Source organism: Macaca fascicularis, chromosome 2 (assembly GCF_037993035.2).
Source record: "Macaca fascicularis isolate 582-1 chromosome 2, T2T-MFA8v1.1".
NCBI lineage: Eukaryota > Metazoa > Chordata > Mammalia > Primates > Cercopithecidae > Macaca > Macaca fascicularis.
In genome coordinates, this window is record NC_088376.1 from 174,139,994 (window position 1) to 174,166,475 (window position 26,482).

General features: G+C 38.6%; 1 protein-coding gene across 2 annotated transcripts in view; it reads left to right on the forward strand.

Annotated features, from left to right (window-relative positions):
- GUCA1C (guanylate cyclase activator 1C) overlaps positions 1-26,482 on the forward strand; it is a 47,303-nt gene that overhangs the window by 15,111 nt on the left and 5,710 nt on the right. Inside the window, exons 2-3 of one of the 2 annotated variants that reach the window (XM_045385408.2) lie at positions 17,879-18,028; positions 22,493-22,620. In XM_045385408.2, coding sequence (XP_045241343.2) covers positions 17,879-18,028; positions 22,493-22,620 — 278 coding nt within the window. The remainder of the gene's footprint in view (positions 1-17,878; positions 18,029-22,492; positions 22,621-26,482) is intronic. The other variant, XM_005548215.4, reaches the window with a different exon arrangement.

The window sequence follows — 26,482 nt, forward strand, 5'->3', positions numbered from 1 at the left end:
TGTTTCATAGAGACTGTGTTTGCTGTTAATATTAGTAGTATCTGTGGGTGAAAATAGGCTAGGTCATAAATCCTGTATACAACATTTCCCCTATGGATTTTTAAAATTCACAAAAGGTATTAACATATATTTAACATGACAGGACCTTATATTGCGTATTTTTAAAGTTCCTAAAATGTAAATTAAATACCACTGACAATTATTGATCAATTGTGAAGTGTGCTTATGCTAGCCATCTGGGTTTCCTTCCTTCTGACCATCTGAGTAACCATTTTCAGACAGACATTTCAATTCATATGGTGCTACCAATTCACCACAGCTGGTAAAATGTCATTGAAAAGTGTCATATGTTAAAGAAAGCATGCAAATGTCTTCAGGTTATGGGGTTGTGAAAATTCATGAATTTTTCACAGATAGCGATACTATGAAAAATAACTGAAAGTTAATGCTGTGTGAGGAATCAGTTTTGATCTAAGTCTATAGTTTGGTGAATTTTTGTTGGAGCTGGATTGTTTTCCTAAATTAGAGGGTACACAGAATAAATGGGTTTATCCCTAGTTGCTGTAATAACAGTAATTTCTGTTTCTGTGGGTTTTTTTTTTTTTTTTAAGACAGAGTCTCGCTCTACCAGAGTGCAATGGCGTAATCTCGGCTCACTGCAGCCCCTGCCTCCCGGGTTCAAGCAATTCTCTGCCTCAGTCTCCCGAGTAGCTGGAATTACAGGCGCCTGCCACCATGCCCGGCTTATTTTTGTATTTTTAGTAGAGACGGGGTTTCACCATCTTGGTCAGGCTGGTCTTGAACTCCTGACCTTGTGATCCACCCGCCTCAGCCTCCCAAAGTGCTGGGATTACAGGTGTGAGCCACCGTGTCCAGCCCTTCTGTAGTCTTAATATGACTAGAACTCTAGATGCTATGGTTCTTGGTTAACACTGTGTAGGGTCTTATTAGAACTCTTCATTAACGCTGTGTTGGCCTCATGTGTGCAAAGCACAATGCCTGGTCTTATATGGATAGCAAGTATTACATCAACACCAGTAATTATAATTGTCATCATGATAACTTTTATTATGATTGTTATTATTACTAGTTCAGTCTGTTTCCCATATAAAAACAAAGGACTGTTTCTAGAACTAAAATTCTAAGATTTGAAGCAATGAAATGAAGCCAAGTTCCCTTAATGAAGTTACTCAATTTATAAATTCATAGCTCTATTATTGGGACAAAAGCCCCAATGCAGATGTCTCTGAAATACACTAAGATAACATTTTAGTATCTGTTTCTGGAGTTACTCAAGCAAACAGAGAGGGAGCAATGGTGGGACCATACTGAGCATATCAGATGGTATCTGCGGTGAAATTTCACCCAGGGATTGCACAGGGTGGGGAGAATGGAGGAATTAGTCGGGCCTATAATGCAGCTACGAGGCCCTCTGGATGGCAGGTGGGTGGAGAGATGCTGAATCAAAGCAAAGACAGACTTCACAGCAAAAGCCAGCTGTGGATTCCTAGTTGAGAGTGTGGGTGAAGATTAACAACAAGATCAGTTGAGGCTGGACGAGGGTGAACACGTCAGGCCTTGGAAGGGCATTTGGGAACATTTCCTGGGAACACTGTAGGCTGAGGGAGACTATGGTCTATGGGGTGCTGGAGGTTAAACTTATGGGCAGGGGTCAGAGGGCTAAGGATCCCAAAACGGACAGAAGAAATGTTCATAAAATACACCAGGAAGCAGAGGAGGAGAAAAAGAGAATGAGCCAGATGGCACTGAAGGTGAGGTGTGGGAGGGCCCTAGAAGTGGTGGCCCCAAGAGCTGTCTGGGCTCAAAGTCTCCATGAGGCTGAGCAGATTATTGTACTCAGACCAGACTTCCCTTGAGCTAGTATGAAAATAGCATAGGCTCCAAGGTGCAGCATCTTCATCTCCAAGCACCTCTGAATCTCCTTACTTTATACAATTCTATCTACTACCAAGTAGCTCACACAGAGGAATCCAGAGTAGCGCACTGCACTGAATGTGTCCCATCTACTCAAGTCTGTGACGCCTCTCCTAGAAAGAGAATTCAATTGTAATGAGTTCTGAGGGTGACGGTGGGTGGTACAAAAAACCAAGGCCTTACAGTATGGCTGACTGGGTTTAAACCCTGCATTCACCCCATCCTCATTTTCGTTACCTTAATTCCTTTATTTAATGTCTCTGAAAATCAGTTTTATTCTCTGTAAAGTAAGAATAATAAGATGACCTGCAAAATTGCTGTTACAATTAGAAATAATGCATTGAAAGGGACTCACACAGTGCCCAGGACATAGGCTTTTTTTTTTTTTAAAGTAATGGTAGCTTTTATACTTAGCAATAAATAATAAAATAATATTTTCACACATACATAAGCCTTTTTTTTTGAGACAAGGTCTCACTCTGTCACCCAGGCTGGAGTGCAGTGTTGCGATCACGGCTTATCTCAACCTTCAACTCCTGGGCTCAGATGATCCTCTCACTTCAACCTCCCGAATAGCTGGGACTACAGGTGCACACCACCATGCCTGGTTTATTTTTGTATTTTTTGTAGAGACGGGCTTCACCATGTTGCCCAGGCATGTTGGTTTCAAACTCCTGGGCTCAAGTGATTCACCTGTCTTAGCTGCCCAAAGTGGTGGTATTACAAGCATGAGCCGCCACACCCCACCTCATATAAGCCTTATAATTTAACTTTTTACCTGCCTACAAATTGATCATATCCTGAAAACACCTGTGATTTCTGGGCGCTTATGAACATTGCCTGAAGACCATATATTCCACTTCTGGTTTTCTGTTGGACAGAAGCCCTACAGGCTCTCGTTTTCATTATTTTGATTATTTCCTTATTTTGACTTTTTTTTTTTTTTTTTTTTTTGAGACAGAGTCTTGCTCTGTCACTCAGGCTGGAGTGCAGTGGCATGATCTTGGTTCACTGAAACCTCCACCTCCTGGGTTCAAGCGATTCTCCTGCCTCAGCCTCCTGAGTAGCTGGGACTACAGGTGCATGCCACCATGCCTGGCTAAATTTGTGTGTGTGTGTGTGTGTGTGTGTGCGTTTTTAGTAGAGACAGGGTTTCACCGTGTTAGCCAGGATGGTCTCAATCTCCTGGCCTCGTGATCCACCCACCTCGGCCTCCCAAAGTGCTGGGATTAAAGGTGTGAGCCACCTGCACTCGGCCTTTATGCTTTTTTTATAGATATAAAAATGTGCTTATATTTTCCATGTTTTTTTTTTTCAATTTTTATTTTAGACTCAGGAGTACAGATTTGTTATCTGGGTATTTTGGGGGTACTACTGATCCCATCATCCAGATAGTGAACATAGTACCCAATAGGTAGTATTTCAACCCTTGCTCCCTTCCTCTCTTCCCTTAACCAGTAGTCCCCAGTTTCTATTGTTGCCATGTTTATGTCCATGAGTACCCAATATTTTGCTCCTACTTAAGAGTGAGAACATAAGTGAGAACGTGTGGTATTTGGTTTTCTGTACCTGTGTTAATTTCCTTAGGTAATAGCCTCCAACTTCATCTATGTTGCTGCAAAAGACATGATTTTGTTCTGTTTTTTTGGCTGCATAGTATTCCATGGTGTACATGCACCACATTTTCTTTGTCCAGTCCACTGCTGATGGGCACCTAGGCTGATTCCTTGTCTTTGCTATTGTGAGTAGTGCTGTGGTGAACTTACAGGTGTGTATGTCTTTGTGGTAGAATGATTTGTTTTCCTTTGGATATATACCCAGTAATGGGATTGCTGGGTCAAATGGTAGCTCTGTTTTAAGTTCTTTGAGAAATCTCCAAGCTGCTTTCCACAGTGGCTGAACACATTTACATCCTCACCAACAGTATATAAACATTCCTTCTTCTCTGCAGTCTCGCCAGCATCTATTGTTTTTTGACTTTTTAAAAATTATAAGTTCTGGTATACATGTGCAGAATGTGCAGGTTTGTTACATAGGTATACATGTACCATGATGGTTGGCTGCACCCATCAACCTGTCATCCAGGTTTTAAGCTCTGCATGCATTAGATATTTGTCCTAATGCTGTCCCTCCCCTTGCCCCCCACCCCCTGACAGGTGTGTGATGTTCCCCTCCCTGTGTCCATGTGTTCTCATTGCTCAACCCCCAGTTATGAGTGAGAACATGCAGTGTTTGCTTTTCTGTTCCTGTGTTAGTTTGCTGAGAATGATGGTTTCCACCTTCATCCATGTCCCTGCAAAGGATATGAACTCATTCTTTTTAATGGCTGCATAGTGTTCCATGGTGTATATGTACAACGTTTTCTTTATCCAGTCTATCATTGATGGGCATTTGGGTTGGTTCCAAGTCTCTGCTGTTGTGAATAGTGCTGCAATAAACATGAGTGTTCATGTGTCTTTATAGTAGAATGATTGATAATCCTCTGGGTGTATACCCAGTAATGGGATTCCTGGGTCAAATGCTAGCTCTGTTTTAAGTTATTTGCGAAATCTCCAAAATGCTTTCCACAGTGGCTGGACTAATTTACCTTCCCACCAACAGTTTATAAATGTTCGTTCTTCTCTGCAGCCTTGCCAGCCTCCGTTGGTTTTTAACTTTTTAATAATAGGCATTCTGACTGGTATGAGATGATATCTCATTGTGGTTTTGGTTGCATTTCTCTGAAGATTAGTGATGTTGACCTTCCACAGGTTTTAGCAACCAGAAGAAATCTTGTATTTGAAGTCTCCATATAGTTTTTCTTTCTTTCCTCTCCCGCTTATGAAACAATTCATAATTTATAATGGAGCCAAACTCCCGTAGGGGCCTGAGAAGCTGTTATGCTTTCATATCCTGACACCTCCTCCTCTAACCCCCCATTAAACTTTCCCTGGAATCCACTCCAGAACAGGATGTATACATCGATGAACATGTTGGGGTTAAAATTATTTTATATGTATGCTCCCAAACTCTCCTTTCCTGAGGCTCACTAGAATGGGTTCTGGCTTTGTGAGCTCTTAATTTCTTCCCCTCCTCAGTTTCAAAGGGGGATTCTACCATTGCCAAATAAATTCTTTACAATTTTGTGATGTAGAATTATAAGAAAAATTGGTGAGGTAAAAGGATAAAATGTTCTCATGCTAGGGCTGGCAGTGAAAGATTAGGAAATGGAGATTATTGAAAATTGAGCAGTATGACATATGTGGAGAAGCAGATGAAAGGAAGGGGGTGTTCTGAAGAAATCCTTAAAATTTCTTGCAACTCATATGTATTCCAGAAATGCAAGCAAAGACCTTCCATTATTTTGAAATTAATTTTTGACTGCTGGACTTCATTCTCTTTTTTTTGAGATGGAGTTTCACTCTTGTTGTGCAGGCTGGAGTGCCATGGCACGATCTTGGCTCACCGCAACCTCCGCCTCCTGGGTTCAAGTGATTTCTACTGCCTCAGCCTCCCAAGTAGTTGGGATTACAGGCATGCGCCACCATGCCTGGCTAATTTTGCTTTTTTAGTAGAGATGGGGTTTCTCCATGTTGGTCAGGCTGGTCTTGAACTCCCAACTTCAGGTGATCCACCTGCCTCAGCCTCCCAAAGTGCTGAGATTACAGGTGTGAGCCACCATGCCTGGCCTGCTGGACTTTATTCTTGTGGCATATCTCATTTTGAGACTGAGCCATATGGGTCATAATTTTTCAAATTACTTTTAATAAGGTTACATAAATTTACATTGGAATAAATAAATAGCCACTTGGAGAGATGGCTAGATGATAAAATTGCCTACAGAGAAGGGTGTGGATTAGAAAAACAGCTTAGGTCCATGGTTCTCCACTCTTAGAATATGTAAGACTTATCTGAGGAGCATTTTAAAATGCAGACTCTTGGACTATATTCCAAGGAGCTTTGATGCTGGGTTTTTGTTGTTGTTGTTGTTGTTTGTTTGTTTGTTTTTTGGTGGGGGGTCTAGGAATCTGCATGTTTCATTATCCCCCATATGATTCTCATGAAAGGGGTTTATGAACTCCACTCAGGTTCAGGCCAATAAAAATTCGTCATCTCCAAACAGTTATGTATGCCAGAGGACTCCTGAAGTTCAACTATGGAAACATGAGCTTAAGAGCATTCCCAGCCAGGTGCGGTGACTCACACCTGTAATCCCAGCACTTTGGGAGGCTGAGGCAGGTGGATCACGAGGTCAGGAGATCAAGACCATTCTGGCTAACACAGGGAAACCCCATCTCTACTAAAATTACAAAAAATTACCCAGGTGTGGTGGCGGGTGCCTGTAGTCCCAGCTACTCTACTCGGGAGGCTGAGGCAGGAGAATGGCGTGAACCCGGGAGGTGGAGATTGCAGTCAGCCAGGATCGCACCACTGTACTCCAGCCTGGGCGACAGAAGGAGACTCCATCTCAAAAAAAAAAGAGTGTTCCTTTGGTTCACCTTTGGACTTTATTACATCCTTCTTAGTCACATTTGCAGGGACATCTCACCTTCGCAGTGATAATTATCCCCCTCTCCAGCCCTTGAAATCCATAGACTAACTGAAAACAATACTTTTTTTCCTCCCGATTCATAGAATAAGCATGTACCCTAAACCCTCTTCAACGCCAACACAAGTCATTAAATCACATTTGCCAAAGTCATTTCACCAATGCAAATTTCTACAAAATCTTAACAGAAAGATAACGGAACAGAAGAATTGGCCATAAATTGTAAAGATCAATTTGCCTGAGTGCATGACAGAATACTGAAATGAAAACACAAAACGTTTTGCTTACAGAAGTTTTTGAAAGAGGATGCCCTTGTCTAAGTAGAAAGGTTTGATTAACCAGGTTGTTCATTGAAAAACCGCACAGTGAAAATACTTATGTGCATCTCATGATAAGGGCTTGCCCAGAGCTCTTAAAGCCTGAATTGAAAGATATTAGTACCACCCATGCACTGTACCTAAAAATAAAATACCAAATGTTCTAAGGGCAACATTGCTCTATTTAGCCTTTTGCCATTCATCATGCAGGTGACATTGAAAAATGCAGTCACTGAAGTGGAACTTGTAAAGTGAAACAGACCATCATCAAATAAAAGGCTTTTATGGAAACTCTGGAGGATCAACTTAATAACAAGCCAGGCCTCCAGGGAGGATGCTCCTGTGACTCTTTGGTAAATTCACACAATAACTGTCCAGGAGACTGCTGAATTCATTGGTCAACCCTAAAGACCCCGGAGGAAGGCCTGGGAGTCAATGTACCTCTGGTTGGATACTGTCCATTCAGCTTATTTCATCCACACTTCCAGACCTGTTTCTGAAAAATAATGGTCATGTCCTGCCGAATCTGGAGATATGATACCTCATTGTCATCTTAAATAAATTTCAACCCTATAATAACATATTTCGCTTGTCTCAGTCATAGCTCTGCTGGGGATTAATAAAGTGAAGTGGCAGGGAGCAGTAGGAAAGGCAAGCAGCAATAAGGTAAAATCAGTTAGGTTTTGTGTCTTTGAACGAATTTCTTTTAGGAGACCCATTGAAATAGACGCCTATCTGTCAGAAGAAATCTTATCTCTTATAAGAAGATCAAAGTTACTGATGGGGTAAAGAGGTCTAAGTCGTAAAACACAAAAATCTAATACTAAATGCAGTAAAATGACTTTGAAATGTTTTCTTATCACTTTCTGACTGTAAAAGTAAAACGTCCACAGTGTAGAAAATAAAAGTGTAATAAATTTAGAAAACAATGCTATAGTGATTACCACATTAGCTTCCAACGTCTGAAATATTGTGGTAATCTTATTTTTAAAAACCTTTAAAAAGCCAAGTAGACTTTGCTTCCCAATTCAGAACTATTGGTCATTTCTCAGTAGCTCTTTTTATAGACTTCGTGAAACTATTCACAAAAGCTTAAGATGCAGGCAAACACATAACGCTTTACAGACTGATAAATCTAAATCTCTTTATTTCCGGGAAGCAGTGGTTTACTTTTTGTCACATCCCAGTTTTGTAAACAGACCCTGGCGTCACAAATACTCCAAAAAGACTACAGCCTGCAGCACGTGTTCTTGTGCTGGATATGCCACCGTCAGCATCAGAACTCACACGGGAAAATAGCGAAGAATGAGTCACGTGCCTCCCTAGAGCTGGCCACCTTTCCTTAGACAGTTGAACATTTACATATGCCAGGTTTGAAGCATATGATTCTAAAGAGTGACACAGATTGTTTCTGTTTCAACTGAAAATGTTTTACCAATTAAAAACAGGATAAGGCACACCACCTAAACTTGCAGTCCTTAAATAATCTTCTCCAAGATTGATGAATAGGACAAAATCTTTATAGAAAAAGAGCCTCATTAATTTTGATTCATACCTAAAACTATGCACTTAAATCCTAACCTGCAATTTAGCAGCCCAAAAATATCAACCAGTTCCTATTAAAAGGAATATAAAATTTGTCTGCTTGATATGTTTTCCTTCTATTAAAAATTGGTACTTGGTCTTCAGAAGAGGACAAAATCTGAAGAAATTCAGAAGAAGAAAGACATTGAAAAAGTTCAGTGGTGAGGAATTTTATGTTTGTTTCTTTGGCATAAGAAGTAAACATTTTCTCTAAAAAGGTAGTTAATCTCAACTTGATAAAGAATATCTACAAAAACCTGACAGTAAGCCTTATACTTACTGGTAAGAAACTAAGAGCTTTCCCACTAAGATCAGAAACAAGGCAAGGATGTCACCTCTCATCACTGATTTTCAACATTTTACTGGAAGTCCTAGCTACTGCATTAAGACAAGAAAAGGATATAAAATTTAAACTGTTTGGGAAGGAGAAAATAAAACTGTCTTTGCGAATAACATGATACTCAACTTTGGAAAACTCAAAAGAATTGGCAGAAAAAAATCTCCTAGAACTAATAAGAGATTTTAGCAAGGTTTCAGACACAAAGTTTTTTTATACGAAAGTCATCAGTCATCACTTTCCTATATACCAGCAATAAATAAGTGGAGTTAACATATTACCATTTACATTGGCACCCTCAAATGAAATTATTAGGTATAAATCTGACAAAATATGTACAAAATCTACATGAGGAAAACTACAAAACTCTGATAAAAGAAATCAAAGAACTAAATAAAAGGAGAGAGATTCTTTTTTTTTTTTGAGACAGAGTTTCGCTTCTGTTGCCCAGGCTGGAGTGCAGCGGAACCTCTGCCTCCCGGGTTCAAGTGATTCTCCTGCCTCAGCCTCCCAAGTAGCTGGGATTACAGGCGCCCACCACCACGCCCAGCTAATTTTTTCTATTTTTAGTAGAGATGGGGCTTTACCATGTTAGCCAGGCTGGTCTTGAACTCCTGACTTCAGGTGATCCGCCCGCCTCAGTCTCACAAAATGCTGGGATTACAGGCGTGAGCCACCGCGCCCAGCAAGGAGAGAGATTCTATATTCATGTAAAGGGAGACTCAGTGTTGTCAAGGTGTTACTTCTTCCCAAATTGATCTGTAGATTCAATGAAATTCAAATCAAACTCCTAGCAAGTTACTTTGTAAATATTGACAAATTGATTCTAATGTTTATATGGAGAGGCAAAAGACCCAGAATCGCCAATATAATATTGAAGGAGAAGAACAAATTTGGGGTACTGAAACTACCTGACTTTAAGACTTACTGTAAAAGTATAGTAATTGAGACAGTGTGGTATTTCTGAAAGAACAGATACATCAATCAATATGAGGGAATAGAGGGCCAGAAATAGACGAACATATGTCTAGTCAACTAATCCTTGACAAAGAAACAAAGGCAATACAGTGGAGAAAAGACAGTCTTTTCAACAAATGGTGCTGAAACAATGAAACATCCATGTGCAAAGAAAAGCATCCAGACAAAGACCTTACACCTTTCACAAAAATTTATTCAAAATGAATCAGAGACCTAAATATAAAATGCAAAACTCTAAAACTCCTAAAAGATAACTTAAGAGAAAATCTAGCTGACCTTGGGTTTGGTAATGATGTTTTCAATACAATGATAAAGGCATAATTCATGAAAAATAATAAGCTGGAGTTTATCAAAATTAAAAACTTCTGCTCTGCAAAAGACATTGTCAAAAAATAAAAAGACAAGCCACCAACTGGGAGAAAATATTTGCAAAAAACATAGCTGATGAACGACTATTATCCAGAATACAAAAAGAACTCCTAAAACTCAACAATAAGAAGACAATGTGGATTAAGATGGTGGAGAGGGGCAGGACTAGCTTGCAGCTCCTGCTCGGATGGATGGAGCAGCGTGTGGAGACTCACATCATGGACTTTTGCTCCAAGAACTACCACAGGTACATAGCAGGAAAGCTGAGATAATCCACAGACCCTTTGAAGGAACTAGATCACTGCTGCAGGCTCCCTGAGATGCTGAAAATCTGTGCTGGTATCCTTGACTGCAAGGCCTGAAGACAGATAACAAGACTCTTTGCAGATAATCCCCAGTACCAGCCCGGAGCCCAGTAGCTCCACTAGGTCGCTGGACCCAGAAGAGCAAAAACAATCACTACAGTTTGGCTCTCAGGAAGCTCCATTCCTAGGGTAAGGGGGAGAACACCACATCAATGGAGCATCCCACGGGACAAAAGAATTCTGAACAGCAGCTCTTGAATCTCAGATCTTCCCTTGGATATAGTCTACCCAAATGAGAAGAAACGAGAAAAACAATTCTGATAGTATGATAAAACAAGACTCCAAGATCATACCAGCTCACCAGCAATGGATTCAAAATAAGACAAAACCTCTGAACTGCAAAATAGAATTCAAAAGGTCAATTATTAAGCTAATCAAGGAAGCACCAGGAAGGTGAAGACTAACTTAAAGGTATAGGATATGAAAGGAAAAGGAAAATTATTCAGTGAAATAGATTGCACAAATAAAAACAATCACAACTTCTGGAAATCAAGGACCCAATTAGAGAAATGCCAAATACACTAGAAAGTCTCAGCAATAGAATCAAATAAGCAGAAGAAAGAACTTTAGAGCTCAAAGACAAGGCTTTTGAATTAACCCAATCTATCAAAGACAAAAAAAAAAAAAAGTTAAAAAAAAGAACCTCCAAGAAGTTTGGGACTATGTTAAATGTCCAAACCTAAGAATAATTGGGTTCCTGAGGAAGAATAGAAGTCTAAAAGTTTAGAAAACATATTTGAGGGAATAGTAAAGTAAAACTTCCTCAGCCTTGCTAGAGATTTGGATATCCAAATACAAGAGGCTCAGAGATCACCTGGGAAATTCATCACAAAAAGATCATTGCCTAGGCACATAGTCGTCAGCTTATCTAAAGTCAAGACAAATGAAAGAATCTTAAGAGCTGTGAGGCAAAAGCATCATAACCTACAAAGGAAAACCTATCAGATTAACAGCAGATTTCTCAGCAGAAACCCTACAAGCTAGAAGGGATTGGGGTCATATTTTTAGCCTCCTTAAACAAAGCAATTATCAGCCAAGAATTTTGTATCTAGTGAAACCGAGCTTCATAAATGAAGGAAAGATACAGTCATTTACAGACAAACAAATGCTGAGAGAATTCTCCAGTACCAAGCCAGCACCACAAGAACTGCTAAAAGGAGCTCTAAATCTTAAAACAAATCCTCAAAATAAACCAAAATAGAACCTCCTTAAGGCATAAATCTCACAGGATCTATATAACAATAACACAATGAACAGAAAAAAAAAAAAAAAAAAACAGGCAGGGCGTAGTGGCTCATGCCTGTAATCCCAGCACTTTGGGAGGCTGAGGAGGGCAGATCACGAGGTCAGGAGATTGAGACCATCCTGGCTAACATGGTGAAACCTCATCTCTACTAACCATACAAAAAAGTAGCCAGGCATGGTGGCAGGTGCCTGTAGTCCCAGCTACTTGGAGGCTGAGGCAGGAGAATGGTGTGAACCTGGGAGGCAGAGCTTGCAGTAAGCCAAGATTATGCCCCTGCACTCCAGCCTGGGGGACGGAGTGATACTCCATCTCAAAAAAGAACAGAGCTTCAGGCAACAAAGAGCATAATCAATATAATAATACCTCACATCTGAATACTAACATTGAAAATAAATGGCCTAAAGCTCCACTTAAAAGATACAGAATGGCAGAATAAATAGGACTTAACCAACCATCTGCTGCCTTCAAGAGACTCACCTAACAAATAAGGATTCACATAAACTTAAGGTAAGGGGGTGGAAAAAGACATTACATGCAAATGGACACCAAAAGCGAGCAGGAGGAGCTGTTCTTATATCAGACAAAACAAACTTTAAAGTAACAGCAGTTAAAAAAGATAAAGGGGAACATTATATAGTAATAAATGGACTAGTCCAACAGGAAAATATCAGAATTCTAAATATATATTCACCTAACACTGGAGTTCCCCAATTTTTTTTTTCAGATGGAGTCTTGCTCTATCACCTAGGCTGGGGAGCAATGGCACAATCTCAGCTCACTGCAACATCTGCCTCCTGGGTTCAAATGATTCTCCTGCCTCAGCCTCCCATATAGCTGGGATTACAGGCATCTGCCACCATGTCTGGCTAATTTTTGAATTTTTAGTGGAGACGGGGTTTCACCATATTGGTCAGTCTGGTCTCAAACTCTTGATCTCAGGTGATCCACCTGCCTCGGCCTCCCAAAGTGCTGGGATTACAGGCATGAGCCACCATGCCTGGCCTGGAGCTCCCAAATTTATAAACAATTATTACTAGACCTAAGAAATGAAATAGATGACAATACAATAATAGTGGAGGACTTTAATACTCCACTGATACCACTACACAGGTCATTAACACAGAAAGGCAATAAAGAAACAATGGACTTAAACTATGCCCTAGAACAAATGGACTTAACACATATTGACAGAGCATTCTACCCAACACCTGCAGAATGTACGTTCTATTCATCAGCAGATGGAACATTCACCAAGATAGACCATATGTTAGGCCACAAAACAAGTCTCAGTAAATTTGAGAAAATTTAAATTATATCAAGTACTCTCTCAGACTGCAGTGGAAGAAAATTGCAAATCAACTCCAAAAGGAACCCTCAAAACCATGCAAATACAAGGAAATTAAATAACCTGCTTCAGAACGATCGTTGGGTCAACAATGAGATTAAGATGGAAATTTTAAAAATTCCTTGAACTGAATGATAATAGTGACACAACCTATCAAAACCTCTGTGATACAGCAAAAGTGGTCCTAAGAGGAAAGTTTATAACATTAAATGCCTACATCAAAAGTCTGAAAGAGCACAAATAAGGTCTCACCTCACAGAACTGCATAAACATGAATAATCTAAACCTAAACCCAGCAGAAGAAAATAAATAATGAAGATCAGAGCAGAACTAAATGAAATTGAAAAAAAAAAAAAGAAATACAAAAGATAAATGAAACATAAAGCTGGTTCTTTGAAAAGATAAATAAAACTGACAGGCCATTAACTAGATTAACCAAGAAAAGAAGAGAGAATATCCAAATAAGCTCAATTAGAAATGAAACAGGAGATGTTACAACCGATACCACAGAAATACAAAAGATCATTCAAGGCTACTATGAACACCTTTATGTGCATAAAACAGAAAACCTAGAGGAGATGGAAACATTCCTGGAAATACACAAATCTCCTAGATTAAATCAGAAAGAGATTGAATCTATGAACAGACCAATAACAAGCAGCAAGATTGAAATGGTAACAAAAAAATTGCCAACAAAAAAGTCCAGGATTCACAGCGGAATTATATTAGACAGTCAAAAAAGAATTGGTACGAATCCTATTGACACTATTCCAAAAGCTAGAGAAAGAGGGAATTCTCCCTCAATCCTTCTATTAAGCCGGTATCACTCTAATACCAAAACCAGGAAGGACATAACAAAAAAAAGAAAATGACAGACCAATAACCTGGATGAACAAAGATGCAAAAACCCTCAATAAAATACTAGCAAACCGAATCCAACAGCATATCAAAAAAATAATCCACCAAGATCAAGTGGGTTTTATATTAGGGATGCAGGGATGGTTTAATATACATAAGTTAATAAATGTAATACACCACATAAACAGAATTAAAAACAAAAATCACATGATCATGTCAATAGACACAGAAAAAGCATTTGACAAAATCTAGCATCCCTTTATGATTAAAATCGTCAGCAAAATCGGCATAGAAGGGACATACCTTAAGGTAAGAAAAGTAATCTGTGACAAACCCACAACCAACATCATACTGAATGGGTAAAAGTTGAAAGCATTTCCCTTGAGAACAAGACAAGATGCCCACTTTCACCACTTCTGTTCAACTTAGTACTGGAAGTCCTACCCAGAGCAATAAGACAAGAGAAAGAATAAAAGGGAATCCAAATCAGTAAAGAGGAAGTCAAATTGTTGCTGTTTGCTGATGATGTGATCATATACCTAGAAAACTCTAAAGATTCCTCCAAAAAGCTCCTAGAACTGACAAATGAATTCAGCAAAAGTTAAGGATACAAAATTAATGTATACAAACCAGTAGCTCTTCTATACACCGACAGCGATCAAGCTGAGAATCAAGTTAAGAACTCAACCCCTTTCACAATAGCGGCAAAAAAATTAAATACTTAGGAATATACCTAACCAAGGAGTCGAAAGACCTCTACAAGGAAAACTGCAAAACACTGCTGCAAGAAATCATAGATGACACAAACAAACAAAAACACATCCCATGCTCATGGATGAGTAGAATCAATATTGTGAAAATTACCATAGAACCAAAAACAATCTTCAAATTAAATGCAACTCCCATCAAAATACCACCAACATTTTTCACAGAACTAGAAAAAAAATTCTAAAATTCATATGGAACCAAAAAAAAAAAAAAAAAAAAGCCTGCATAGCTAAATCAAGACTAAGCAGAAACAAATCTAGAGACATCATATTACCCAACTTCAAATTATACTATAAGGCCATAGTCAACCAAACAGCATGGCACTGGTATAAAAATAGGCACATAGACAAATAGAACAGAATAGAGAACCCAGAAATAAAGCCAAATACTTATAGCCAACTGATCTTTGAAAAAGTAAACAAAAGCATAAAGTGGGGAAAGGACACCCTATTCAACAAATGGTGCTGGGATAATTGGCAAGCCACATGTAGAAGAATAAATCTGGATCCTTGTCTCTCACCTTATACAAAAATCAACTCAAGATGGATCAAAGACTTAAAGACCCAAAACCATAAAGATTCTAGAAGATAACACCAGAAAAACCCTTCTAGATATTGGCTTAGGCAAAGACTTCATGATTAAGAACCCAAAAGCAAATGCAAGAAAAACAAAAATAAATACATAGGACTCAAACTAAAAAGCTTCTGCACAGCAAAAGAAATAATCAGCAGAGTTTACAGACAACCCACAGGGTGGGAGAAAATCTCACAATCTGTACATTCGACAAAGGACTAATTCCGAGAATCTACAAAGAACTCAAACAAATCAGCAAGAAAAAAACCAAACAAACCTATCAAAAAGTGGGTTAATAAAAAAGAATGAGTTCATGTCCTTTGCAGGGGCATGGATGACGCTGGAAACCATCATTCTCCTCAAACTAACACAGGAACAGAAAACCAAACACCTCATGTTCTCACTCATAAGTGGGAGTTGAACAATGAGAACACATGGACACAGGGAGAGGCCTGTCGGGGGGTAGGGAGCTAGGGGAGGAATAGCATTAGGAGAAATACCTAATGTAGGTGACGGATTGATGGGTGCAGCAAACCACCATGGCATGTGTATACCTGTGTAACAAACCTGCACGTTCTGCACATGTATCTCAGAACTTAAAGTATAATAATAATAAAAAAGTGGGCTAAGGACATGAATAGACAATTCTCAAAAGAAGATATACACATGGCCAACAAACATATGGAAAAATGCTTAACATCACTAATTATCAGGGAAATGTAAATCAAAACCACAATGCAATGTCACCTCACTCCTGCAAGAATGGCCATAATAAAAAAAACAACAAATGTTGGTATGGATACAGAGAAAAGGGAACACTTTTACACTGCTGGTGGGAATGTAAACTAGCAACTACTATGTGAAACAGCGTGGAGATTCCTTAAAACTAAACGTAGACCTACTGTTTGATCCAGCAATCCTACTACTAGGTATCTATTCAGAGAAAAAGAAGTCATTATATGAAAAAGATACTTGCACATGCGTGTGTATGGCAGCACAATTTGCAAATGCAAAAATATGGAACCAGCCCAAATGCCCATCAATCAATGAGTGGATAAAGACAATTATCCATATGTGTGTGTGTGTGTGTGTGTGTGTATACACCATGGAATACTACTGAGACATAAAAAGGAATGAAATAATGGCATTCACAGCAACCTGGATAAAAGTAGAGACTATTATTCTAAGTTAAGTAACTCAGAAATGGAAAAACCAAACAATGTCTGTTCTCACTCATATGTGGGAGCTGAGCTATGAGGATGCAAAGGCATAGGAATGATACATTGGACTTTGGGGAAAGGGTAGAGGGTGGCGAGGGATAAAAGACTACACCTTGGCTACAGTGTTCACTGCTCAGGTGATGGGTGCACCAAAATCTCAGAAATCAGCACTAAAAAATGTATTCATGTAGCCAAATGCCCCCGATTCCCAAAAACCTATTGAAATTTTAAAAAAATTGAAAAAAGGAAAACAATCTGATTAAGAAATAGGCCAAATATTTCACCAAAGAAGAAATACAGGTGGTAAACAAGCACATAAAAAGATGTTCAACATCATATATTATTAGGGAATTGCAAGTTAAAACAAGGAGATACCGCTGCACACCTATTAGAATGGCCAAAATCCAGAACACTAAAAACACCAAATGCCAGTGAGGATGTGGAGCGACAGGAACTCTCATTCAGTGCTGGTAGAAATGTAAAATGGTTCAACTACTTTGAAAGATAGTTTGGCAGTTTCTTAAAAACTAAACATACTCTTACATATCATCCAAATCCCCTGGTATTTGTCCAAAGGGGTTAAAAACTTAAGTCCACAAGAAATCTGCACATAGATATTTATAGCAACTTTATTTATAATTGCCAAAATCTGGAAGCAACCAAAATGTCCTGCAGGAAGTGAATGGATAAATAAACTGAAGTACATCCAGACAATGGAGTATTATTTAGTGCTGAAAAGAAATGAGCTATCAAACCCTGGAAAGACAAGGAGGAAATTTAAATGCATATTACTAAGTGAAGGAAGCCAATCTGAAAAAACTATGTACCATATACTACACACTATATAATTTTAACCATATAACTTTCTAGACAGGTAAAGCTATGGAGACTGTAAAAAGATTAATGGTTGTCAGGAGTTAGGGAAGACTAAATAGGCACAACGCAGAGGAATTTTAGGATAGCAAAACTACTCTATGCAATACTATAATGGTGGGTACATGGCATTATATATCTAGACTTGCAGAATGTAAAGTACAAAGATTGGACACTAATGTAAACTATGGACTTTGGGTGATGATGATGTGTCAGTGTAGGTTCAGCAATTATAACAAATGTACCATTCTGATGGGAGACACTTGACGACGGAGGAGACTAGGCATGTGTGGGAACAGGGAGTATATAGGAAACCTCTGTACCTTCCATTCAATTTTGCTGTGAGCTTAAAACTACACTAAAAAATAATGCCTATTTACTTAAGGCACTTAATTGTAACATTAAAGTCACTTGTGTCTGTAAACTTTTTTTAAATGAAACACTAGGGAAAAGTTTTATGCTGAAATCTTTTGGATTGATTTAAGTTATACTAAAGGCCCTGTTCATGAATGCTGACTTCTCAAATAAAAAACAATTATTCTTCTTAAATATTTATTTTTCTTTTCACCTTAATTTCCATAGGATGGATTTATTGACTTTTTGGAGTTTATTGCTGCTGTAAATCTAATCGTGCAAGAAAAAATGGAGCAAAAATTAAAATGGTATTTTAAGCTGTATGATGTTGATGGAAATGGTTCTATTGACAAAAATGAACTACTGGACATGTTCGTGGTAAGTGAAGCAGTAAAGTATCCTTTTCAGGCCACTATACAGTTAACCCACTTTCCCTTCCTATGGAGTAGGTAACAGCCGTCTATGGGGTTGGCTGTTTTTGGGATATACATTTTGAATTGCTGAAGTAATGTAAGCTTTACTTAACCTATTGATTACTGAATGGGCAACAGCAGCAAATCAGCTTTTCCTTCTTGGTGCAATCCACCCTGGCATTCACAAAATTAACAGAGCATTGCAATGAAAAAATGAAACAAATATGATAGTGTAAAACAACTTATCTTTTTCTCTGCCTCAGTGCAGAATGCCTGGTGAGGAATAGCTAAACTATGAGATGGTTTATATATGTTTAACAAGAGACATGGACTAAGAATGAAGGTATGTGAGGACTGATCTTTCTGGGAGCTATACTGAAGTATTTCTAATAGTTGGTTCAGGGATCTCAGATCTTTTCCACATCTAAAGTTCAATAAGTGCCTTTCTAAGCCCCTATACCATCACCCCAATGGAGTAGGAGATAGTTATTATCATGCTATGAAACAGTAAAGAGCCCAGAGTAAAAACTGGTTAAGTGGGACACTATACCTAAATGAAGATAAGAGGTAAAATTAATATTATGAATCTAAGACATTGAATTTGTAACACAGACTCAAAGAGCATTAGAATTAGATGTCTTAGAAATGATCTGGTCCAAATTCTTTGTTTCATAGATGAAGGAGCTGAGTTACAAATAAAATACATAGTAGAAATATTAGCAAAAATGCCAGAAAAATAAGTGAGTAGAACTACATTTATAATTAAACTTCTCAACAAATGTTCAAAGCAGATAAAAATGGAAAGCTAAATAAGCAAATGTAGAGTTAACCAACATATGGAAAGAGTTCAAGGGTAGGATAATACCAATATTGCTAATATTTTAATTTCACATAGATCATTCACACAAAAAATGTGCTAGGATTCACTTGGCAAGTGAACAATTTAGAAATTCTGCCTATACCTTATATATTGCAACACAAAATTAGATACCAAATATTCTACAGAGAATACCCAACTCCATGTAAATTTTAAAATGTTCTTTTAAATACTGGGCTTCTTCTAAAAACAATGAAAATGTAAATACAGCATATAGATCTTAGGATGCCACCAAAGCATTTCTCGAAACAGGGGTTTTTAGTCTGGGATCTAAGAATCAATGGCCTTCAGGAGTCATTTTAGCCTTTAAACTTAAGGACAAAAAATTTTGCCTGTATGTTATGCTTTTTTTGGGTGAAGGAGAGAGTCATCAGATTCTGAAAAGAATTAGGAATAACAAGGATAAACATAATTTTGTCTATAACTTATGGGGAAATGTGCTGTAGATTTTTATTAGTTAAAATGTATAACTTCAGTTAGTGAGCCAAGGAAAGAGAAGTAGTAAGTCGCAAATTGAATTTTCCCTCAAAGTGCTTAGAAAGGAAAAAAAAGAACATAGGAAAATTGAAAAAATAAAAGCACAGAACAGAAATTTAATAATTAGATACCATTTGTCTCTATATTAATCAGTACTAAAAACAATAATGCAAATTCTGGTAAGAGCGTGGTAAGGAAGGCGTCTTACACACTGTGGAGAGAGTGTAAGTGGATAAAACGTTCCGGGAAATGTGGTAGCCTGCGTCGAGAGGCTGAAAGCTGATCTTCATTTTAGAGTTAGCATTACTTATTTTGAGTTAGGAAAAACAATTATTAGAGATGAAAGTTCTATGATTTACATCACAGAATCTCTTAAGATAGCAAAAAATTCTAAAAAACTAAAAGAGGAAAATGTTTAAATAAATTAATGCAATGGAATATATACTTATTAAGAAATTGGTAGCCTAGGAACATACTTTCTATACAACAGACAAGTGAAAAAAATCAGCAAGGTAAATAAAAAGTGTACAATCTAAGTTCTCTCTACATATAATACAGACGCTAAAATGGAATTCAGCCCAGGCATTAAGAGATTGCAAGGAAGTACCAGAGCATAGGCAGTATCTACAAAGGAGATAGCTACAGCTTAATCTCACTTCAAGGGTATAAAACAGTCCAGAGAAAGGTTTTTAAGGATTTTTGAGGAAAATTTATTTAGTAGGACCCCCCCAGGTCAATAACACGAGTATGTTAGTAAACCACTGAACTGTGGTTGTATCCTGCAATTTGAGGATCACAACAGTGAGTGTTTGAGTCATGAGTGAGAAGCCTAAAGAAGCAAACAGCGGCAGCAAGAGTGCACACTTTGGAAGTATCTGCCTGCATAGAATTTGTTGGGACAAAGTATGCTAGGGTGTTTTCTATAGATCAGGTATGGAACACTGTGAGAGGAAGCTGGCATAGATCTGTGTTAGATCTTATCCTGCAGGGCCACTGGAAGATGTGAAGAAAACTCAAAGCTGCAGGTAGACCTAGAGCACTTGTTCTCAACCAGGAGAATCTCCATTCAGGGGACATTGCACATTGTCTGGAGACATTTTGGTGAGTTGGAGAATAGAGAATGCGTAGTGCTGTTGCCATCTATTGCTTAGAGACCAAGGAGGCTGCTAAGTATTCAACAATGCACAGGACAGGCCTGAACAAGAAAGAATTGCCTACTCTAAAAATGGCAATTGTGCAGATTTTAAGAAACTCTTTTTTTTTCTTTTTTTTTTTTTCTTGAGACAGAGTCTCTCTCTGTTACCCAGGCTGGAGTGCAATGGCATGATCTCGGCTCACTGCAACCTCCGTTCAAGCAATTCTCCTGCCTCAGTCTCCTGAGTAGCTGGGATTACAGGCACCCGCCACCATGCCTGGCTAATTTTTGTATTTTTAGTAGAGATGGGGTTTCACCATATTGGCCAGGCTGGTCTATGAACTCCTGACCTCGTGATCCGCCCACCTCAGCCTCCCAAAGTATTGGGATTACAGGCATGAGCCACCGCACCTGGCCGCAGATTTTAAGAAATTCTAAGCAGGAAAGGGACCAGCTGGAATCAAGATGCATGATTCATGCCTACAGAATTGCAGGAGAGAGCGTCTACACCTGCCAGGCCAGGGAGCACTGAAATGAGCTAACCAGGACAGTACTTGCCACGTGAGAACTCTCCTGCTTCCCTTTCTCTCCTGCGTCCTCCTGCTCCCACACAGGGAGTGCTCAGATACTGCCGTTAGGAAACTGGGGAAGGAAGAATGAATGTAGTAAATGAGGAAGGAAAGAATAAGAAGAAAAAGCTTCTTTCCTATCCCCTGATCCTGCTGCTTCTAATAAAAAAGGAAGGAAAACAGAGCAAGCTGACGATTCCCTCCGAAAATATCCCCTCAGTGCTCCTCCACTTTCCATATTTCACTTGCACTTATATGACCTGAAGATTGGTGATGAACAAACTAAGATCTCACAATTTTTTGCTATGACTCTTTATGTGGTCTAATATCACTTCAGAACGTGGGGATACTTGATACCTGGCCAAATTTTCTAGGCTTTTGAAGCCTCTGACCAAACACTGAGAAATCCTTAAAATTTTCTTCAAATGTGATGCTATATGTATATGGCAATTACTTTAAATATTGTCCTATATTTAACCATGAGATCCATGAGACCTAAACTTGCTAAAGCCAAGACTGGTGTTTTACTACCATTTATTATGATTAATCCTGGACTTAACGTTGGTAATGCTTGGGAAGCAGCAAGAGAGAGAGAGCCATATTTATGATTGTGTCCTCTAATTGAAATACATTGCTAGAAGTTTTTCTAAAGATTCCTTCATGTTCAATCAAGAGAGTTATGTTCAAATTCCCAAATGAATAATCGTCTTTCATTTTATTATGAAGTTCTATATCAAGTCTGGGTCATTTAATTTAATCACCTTGGGGTTAGGGGAGGTTAGCTATGTCTTTCCTCCAGCAAGGCTGGAAATGTCATTTGCCCCCTGGTCTCTGGCAGAATGTGGGAGAAATTCAGCGCCCTTCGAAGCCGTATATATCTGTCTCCCCAGTCAATCATTCTACAAAAAGGCACAAAGAACCAGGGGTGCCAGCGGTGGAAGCCAGAGAGGAAGCTTGAGACTCTTACAGCGTTGTGGTCATCCTTTTACTTTCATCCATAAGACCCAAATGAACCTGTCTGAAATTGAGAGCGATGTCTGTTTTCTGGGTCTGGAATTCTTATGACCATGACCACTACAATATTTTCTCCAATGGGCTCATTGCATCTGTTGTGATCTAATATGTTGAATGGATCCCTTTATACTGTATAAAATAGGATTTCAGTCTTTATTTAGTTCATTTAATTTCCAAGTCTCATTACACAGAACTGACATACAATCTTTTCTTTTTATTTACTTTTAACAGCTGGTACAGGTTGGATAGCAACTGACATTAACACATCCCCAAATTCTGTCACATTGGAGCAGAAATGTTGCAAAATGTATTTGCTTCCAGAAAAGTTGACCTCTTTGATTTAATGTCTTTTTGCAGGCGGTACAAGCCCTCAATGGCCAGCAAACCCTGAGTCCTGAAGAATTCACCAACTTGGTGTTCCGTAAGATCGATATAAACAATGATGGTAATGGAGCTACTCTCTTCTGGATCACTTTTCTTACAAAGTAGGAGATGGTGGTAGTGGGGAGTGTCATTTAGACAAAAGCAGGAACCATGCAAGAGAACCCTAGTTGTGACTTGGGCTTCATAACTGGACCAATCCAATGTTCTCAGTATGATTCAACTGAGTAAATATTTATTGACTATATTTATTTCCAATGTGTGATGCTTGACACGTTGGGATATGTAAAGAGTAAAGGTGAGACGAGGAAATAAATCGGAAGAATATAGGATGAAGTACCTTCTGCTGTTTGCTCTGAGACACATTCTATTAATCAGTTCCTCTCCACTGGAGGTTTTCCATCAGCATATAAATAAACTCAAGTTTTCCCTACTGTGGAAAACTTTCCTTCAATTGTTTTATCTTCTTCTACTGTCAGACTTTTTTCTTCCTTTGGACTAAACATTTCTGGAGAAGAGTCCACACTTGCCTCCATTTCTGCTTTTTCTACCTTTTCTATCTACATTTCTGCTCTTTCTGATTATTTCTCCATCTGCTCTTTCTACTCTGTAATCTGGGTTCCTTTTTAGCTCAGAGGAGGTGCCTTTCTTCTTCAAAGGTAGGAGTGAAGAGGGAAGACACAGACAGCCCAAGAGAAATGAGTGCTTCTACCATATGGCTTTGATATCAGCAAACAGGTAGGTGAACATAATGACTTGAGATTGAGGCAGAAGATCTAGGAACGGTCCTTGAAAAACAGAAAATCTGACATTGTTAAAAATATAAGATATCAGTAAAACGTTTAAAAAAATGGAAAAGAGGCATTGGCATGCCAGTCACAGTTGTCATCATTCCAAAACTCCTTCCAAAGGCATCGACCTGCCCATCATGCGTCACTTCTTCTGGTGGACACGAGAGGGCAGTAGAGACGCATGTTCCCATGTTGAGCGTGGCAGGTTGTTCTAGTAAAATGTGGCAGCTCAGCGTGGCAGGATGGGATGGTGAGGCCAGGAGGAAGCTCAAATGCAGCCACTGCTGCGAACAAGCCAAATGACAGGACAAGAGTATACTGCTCAAGAAAGCAATTTGAAGATGCATCAGTTGCATCAATCTTCTCTTAAGGACCTCGGTCTAGATCTGCCTCTCCCGAATCTCAATTCAGTATGCTCACTTACTAGTATGCGACATCAAATAATGAAACATGCCAGTACATGTGAAAGCTTGTAAGAAACAGAGTCAGACTACCCAGAGTAGATAAGGTGGCTAAGTGCAGCTAGGAAAGGACCAGAGAAATGGAGAGTGGAGGGTCTGGTGAGGACAATGAAGACTTTATTTGGAATATGCAACTGAAAATGGTGGTCATCAAACTGGAGAAATGCTGTAGATTTCATTCTGTTTCACTTTGTTTTTAATCTTAGAGGTGCTGCAGGATGGCAGGGATCGGAGTAGAGTAAATAATCCATTTCAGCCTGGGGCTGAAAGCATTGATGTAGAAGAATGAGTACTCTGGAAGCAGATGGGACATCACAGTTTTAAGACTTGGTTTAGACAGTGACTTTCAAAAGGGCAGGTCAAGAATGTTTGATAATATCCATGAACACTGCTTCTAGTGCTAGGAGTGAGGGGAATAGGAAAGTGACCTTCCTCGGAGAAGTACGAAGATTTTGGTATTCTCAGGAAAAAACTAAGATTCTATTAGTTTGAGGACACAGATAATGTATTCCAGAAAATGTGAATATAATTCAAGACTTTTTGTTTGCTATCCAAGAAGATTCCCCAAGGGCAAAGTATAATGAATCAATAAAATGGGGACTGTGATTAGAAAGGAACTTGAAATGGAAAGGGCTGGGTTAAAAGAGATGTGAATTCAGAAAAGAGAAATTGTACCTGGGCAATAGCTGAGGTCACCTGAAGTTAGAGAGATGGGCTCTTTGACCTACAAGAATAAGTCAATGACAGGAAAAAGGGGATGAATTATGGTTTCTAGAATAGTTTATAAAACTAAATATACTAATTGTTTCCTCTCATAAAAATTATTATTATTATTAGGATAATAATATTATCCTAAAATAATATCCTAGCTCTGTTGCCCAGGCTGGAGTGCAGTGGTGTGATCTCAGCTCACTGCAACCTTGGCCTCTTGGGTTCAAGCAATTCTTCTGCCTCAGCCTCCTACAAGTAGCTGGGACTATAGGCGCCTGCCACCATGCCCAGCTAATTTTTGTACTTTCAGTAGGGACGGGGTTTCACCATATTGGCCAGGCTGATCTCGAACTCCTGACCTTGTGATCCACCCGCCTCAGCCTCCCAAAGTGCTGGGATTACAGGTGTGAGCCACCATGCCCAGCCCCAAAAATTTGTATTTTAATTAAAAAAATTATACACACATCCACACCCATATACACTTCGGAGTAACTATGAATCACTATTTCTTAGCAAATGCATATACAGAACTAAAACTGATAGAACTTGCTTTTGTATAAAAAATTATTGACAGCTGTTACATCGTTTCATCAAGAGACAGCTGGATCATTCCATACATCAAGAAAAAGATGCTAACAAATGTGCTGGTGGACAGAGACAGTCCGGTGTAACCAAAGACAAGGAAGAAACAGTAATGAAGATATAAAAGGTTGATATTTGCAGAAGTGAAAAAGGATTTGGCCAGTATTTGACAGAGAGGAATAATATGAAGTGCTTCATTTACAAATAAAGGGGGAGTTAGCACCACAGAGGAGAATGTCTATCCGCATTTGTAAAAGCTCAACTCTGTACACCTCAAATATAATTTTTTATTGTTCATTATCATTTTTATCAAAACATCAGTATTGATAGAAACAGAGATGCTCAATTAAGTATACCAAAATGCTGTTGACTATACACTGACATATATATGTATATATATTTTTTATTTCTCAAAATAAAAAACAAGCGCATCACTGTGCCGATAATCTTATGAATATTGAAACCAAAAGTAAAGATGATCACAGCCCACAAATATACAACAAAAAGGTACATATATGAAAATCCCAATTTGCTTGTAAATTGTTTGCAGAAGAATGGTCAACATCACATCTGTTGTGACAGAAAAATACACAACTTTTGTGAAGTATTCTAAGCATAATTCTTATAATAGTAAGTCAAAGTTAGAAGGTTAAGCAAAATAAAGGTACAGGATTAATGCTAGATTTATAACAAGATGAAGAGCTATGAGGTCCATGAAAGCAGGAACCATTTCCGTTTTGTGTACTTTGATATTTCCTATGCTGGCACACAGTAGGTGCTCTATAAGTAACCGTGAAATGAAAGAGCGTCTGCTAAGAAGATGTCATATAAGGAATAAAGAAAAGGTTCAATCAAGAAACAAGCACAATATGCAATTCTATCTATAGGAAGAAAGGTATCTAGAATTTTTTTTTAAAATTAACAAATATATGCATATATGTTAAAAACTTCATAAAATATAAACCTTGATCAGTTAGCAGGAGTTAATTACCTATGGGAAGTCAGACCAGGTGCCAGAAAGAGGTTAAAGGGAAATTTTTTTCTTTTCATTACATTTCTGTATTGTTCAATTTTTTTAATCATGAGGACATATTATGTTATAATTTAACAAATTAGTTTTATTTTTATATGACGAACAAAAGCATCAGGAAAGAGCTTGAAGAGACAGAGGCAGAAAATTGAAGCTAAACATTCAATATTATTGAAAAATGAAAACAGAGGAGACAAGACAAGTCAGGCAAAATGATTAAGTGTGGAATTCTGCAGGCTTTACCACCAGAAGAACAGCAATCCATGTTCTACCATGTTCTGGTTAGGCATCATTCTTGACATGATTTAGGGAGATTTATGGATGTTCACAACATCAAGTGCAGAAAGTGCCTCAGTAAGTTTCACATAGAGCCAAATAAGGCCCAGGGATA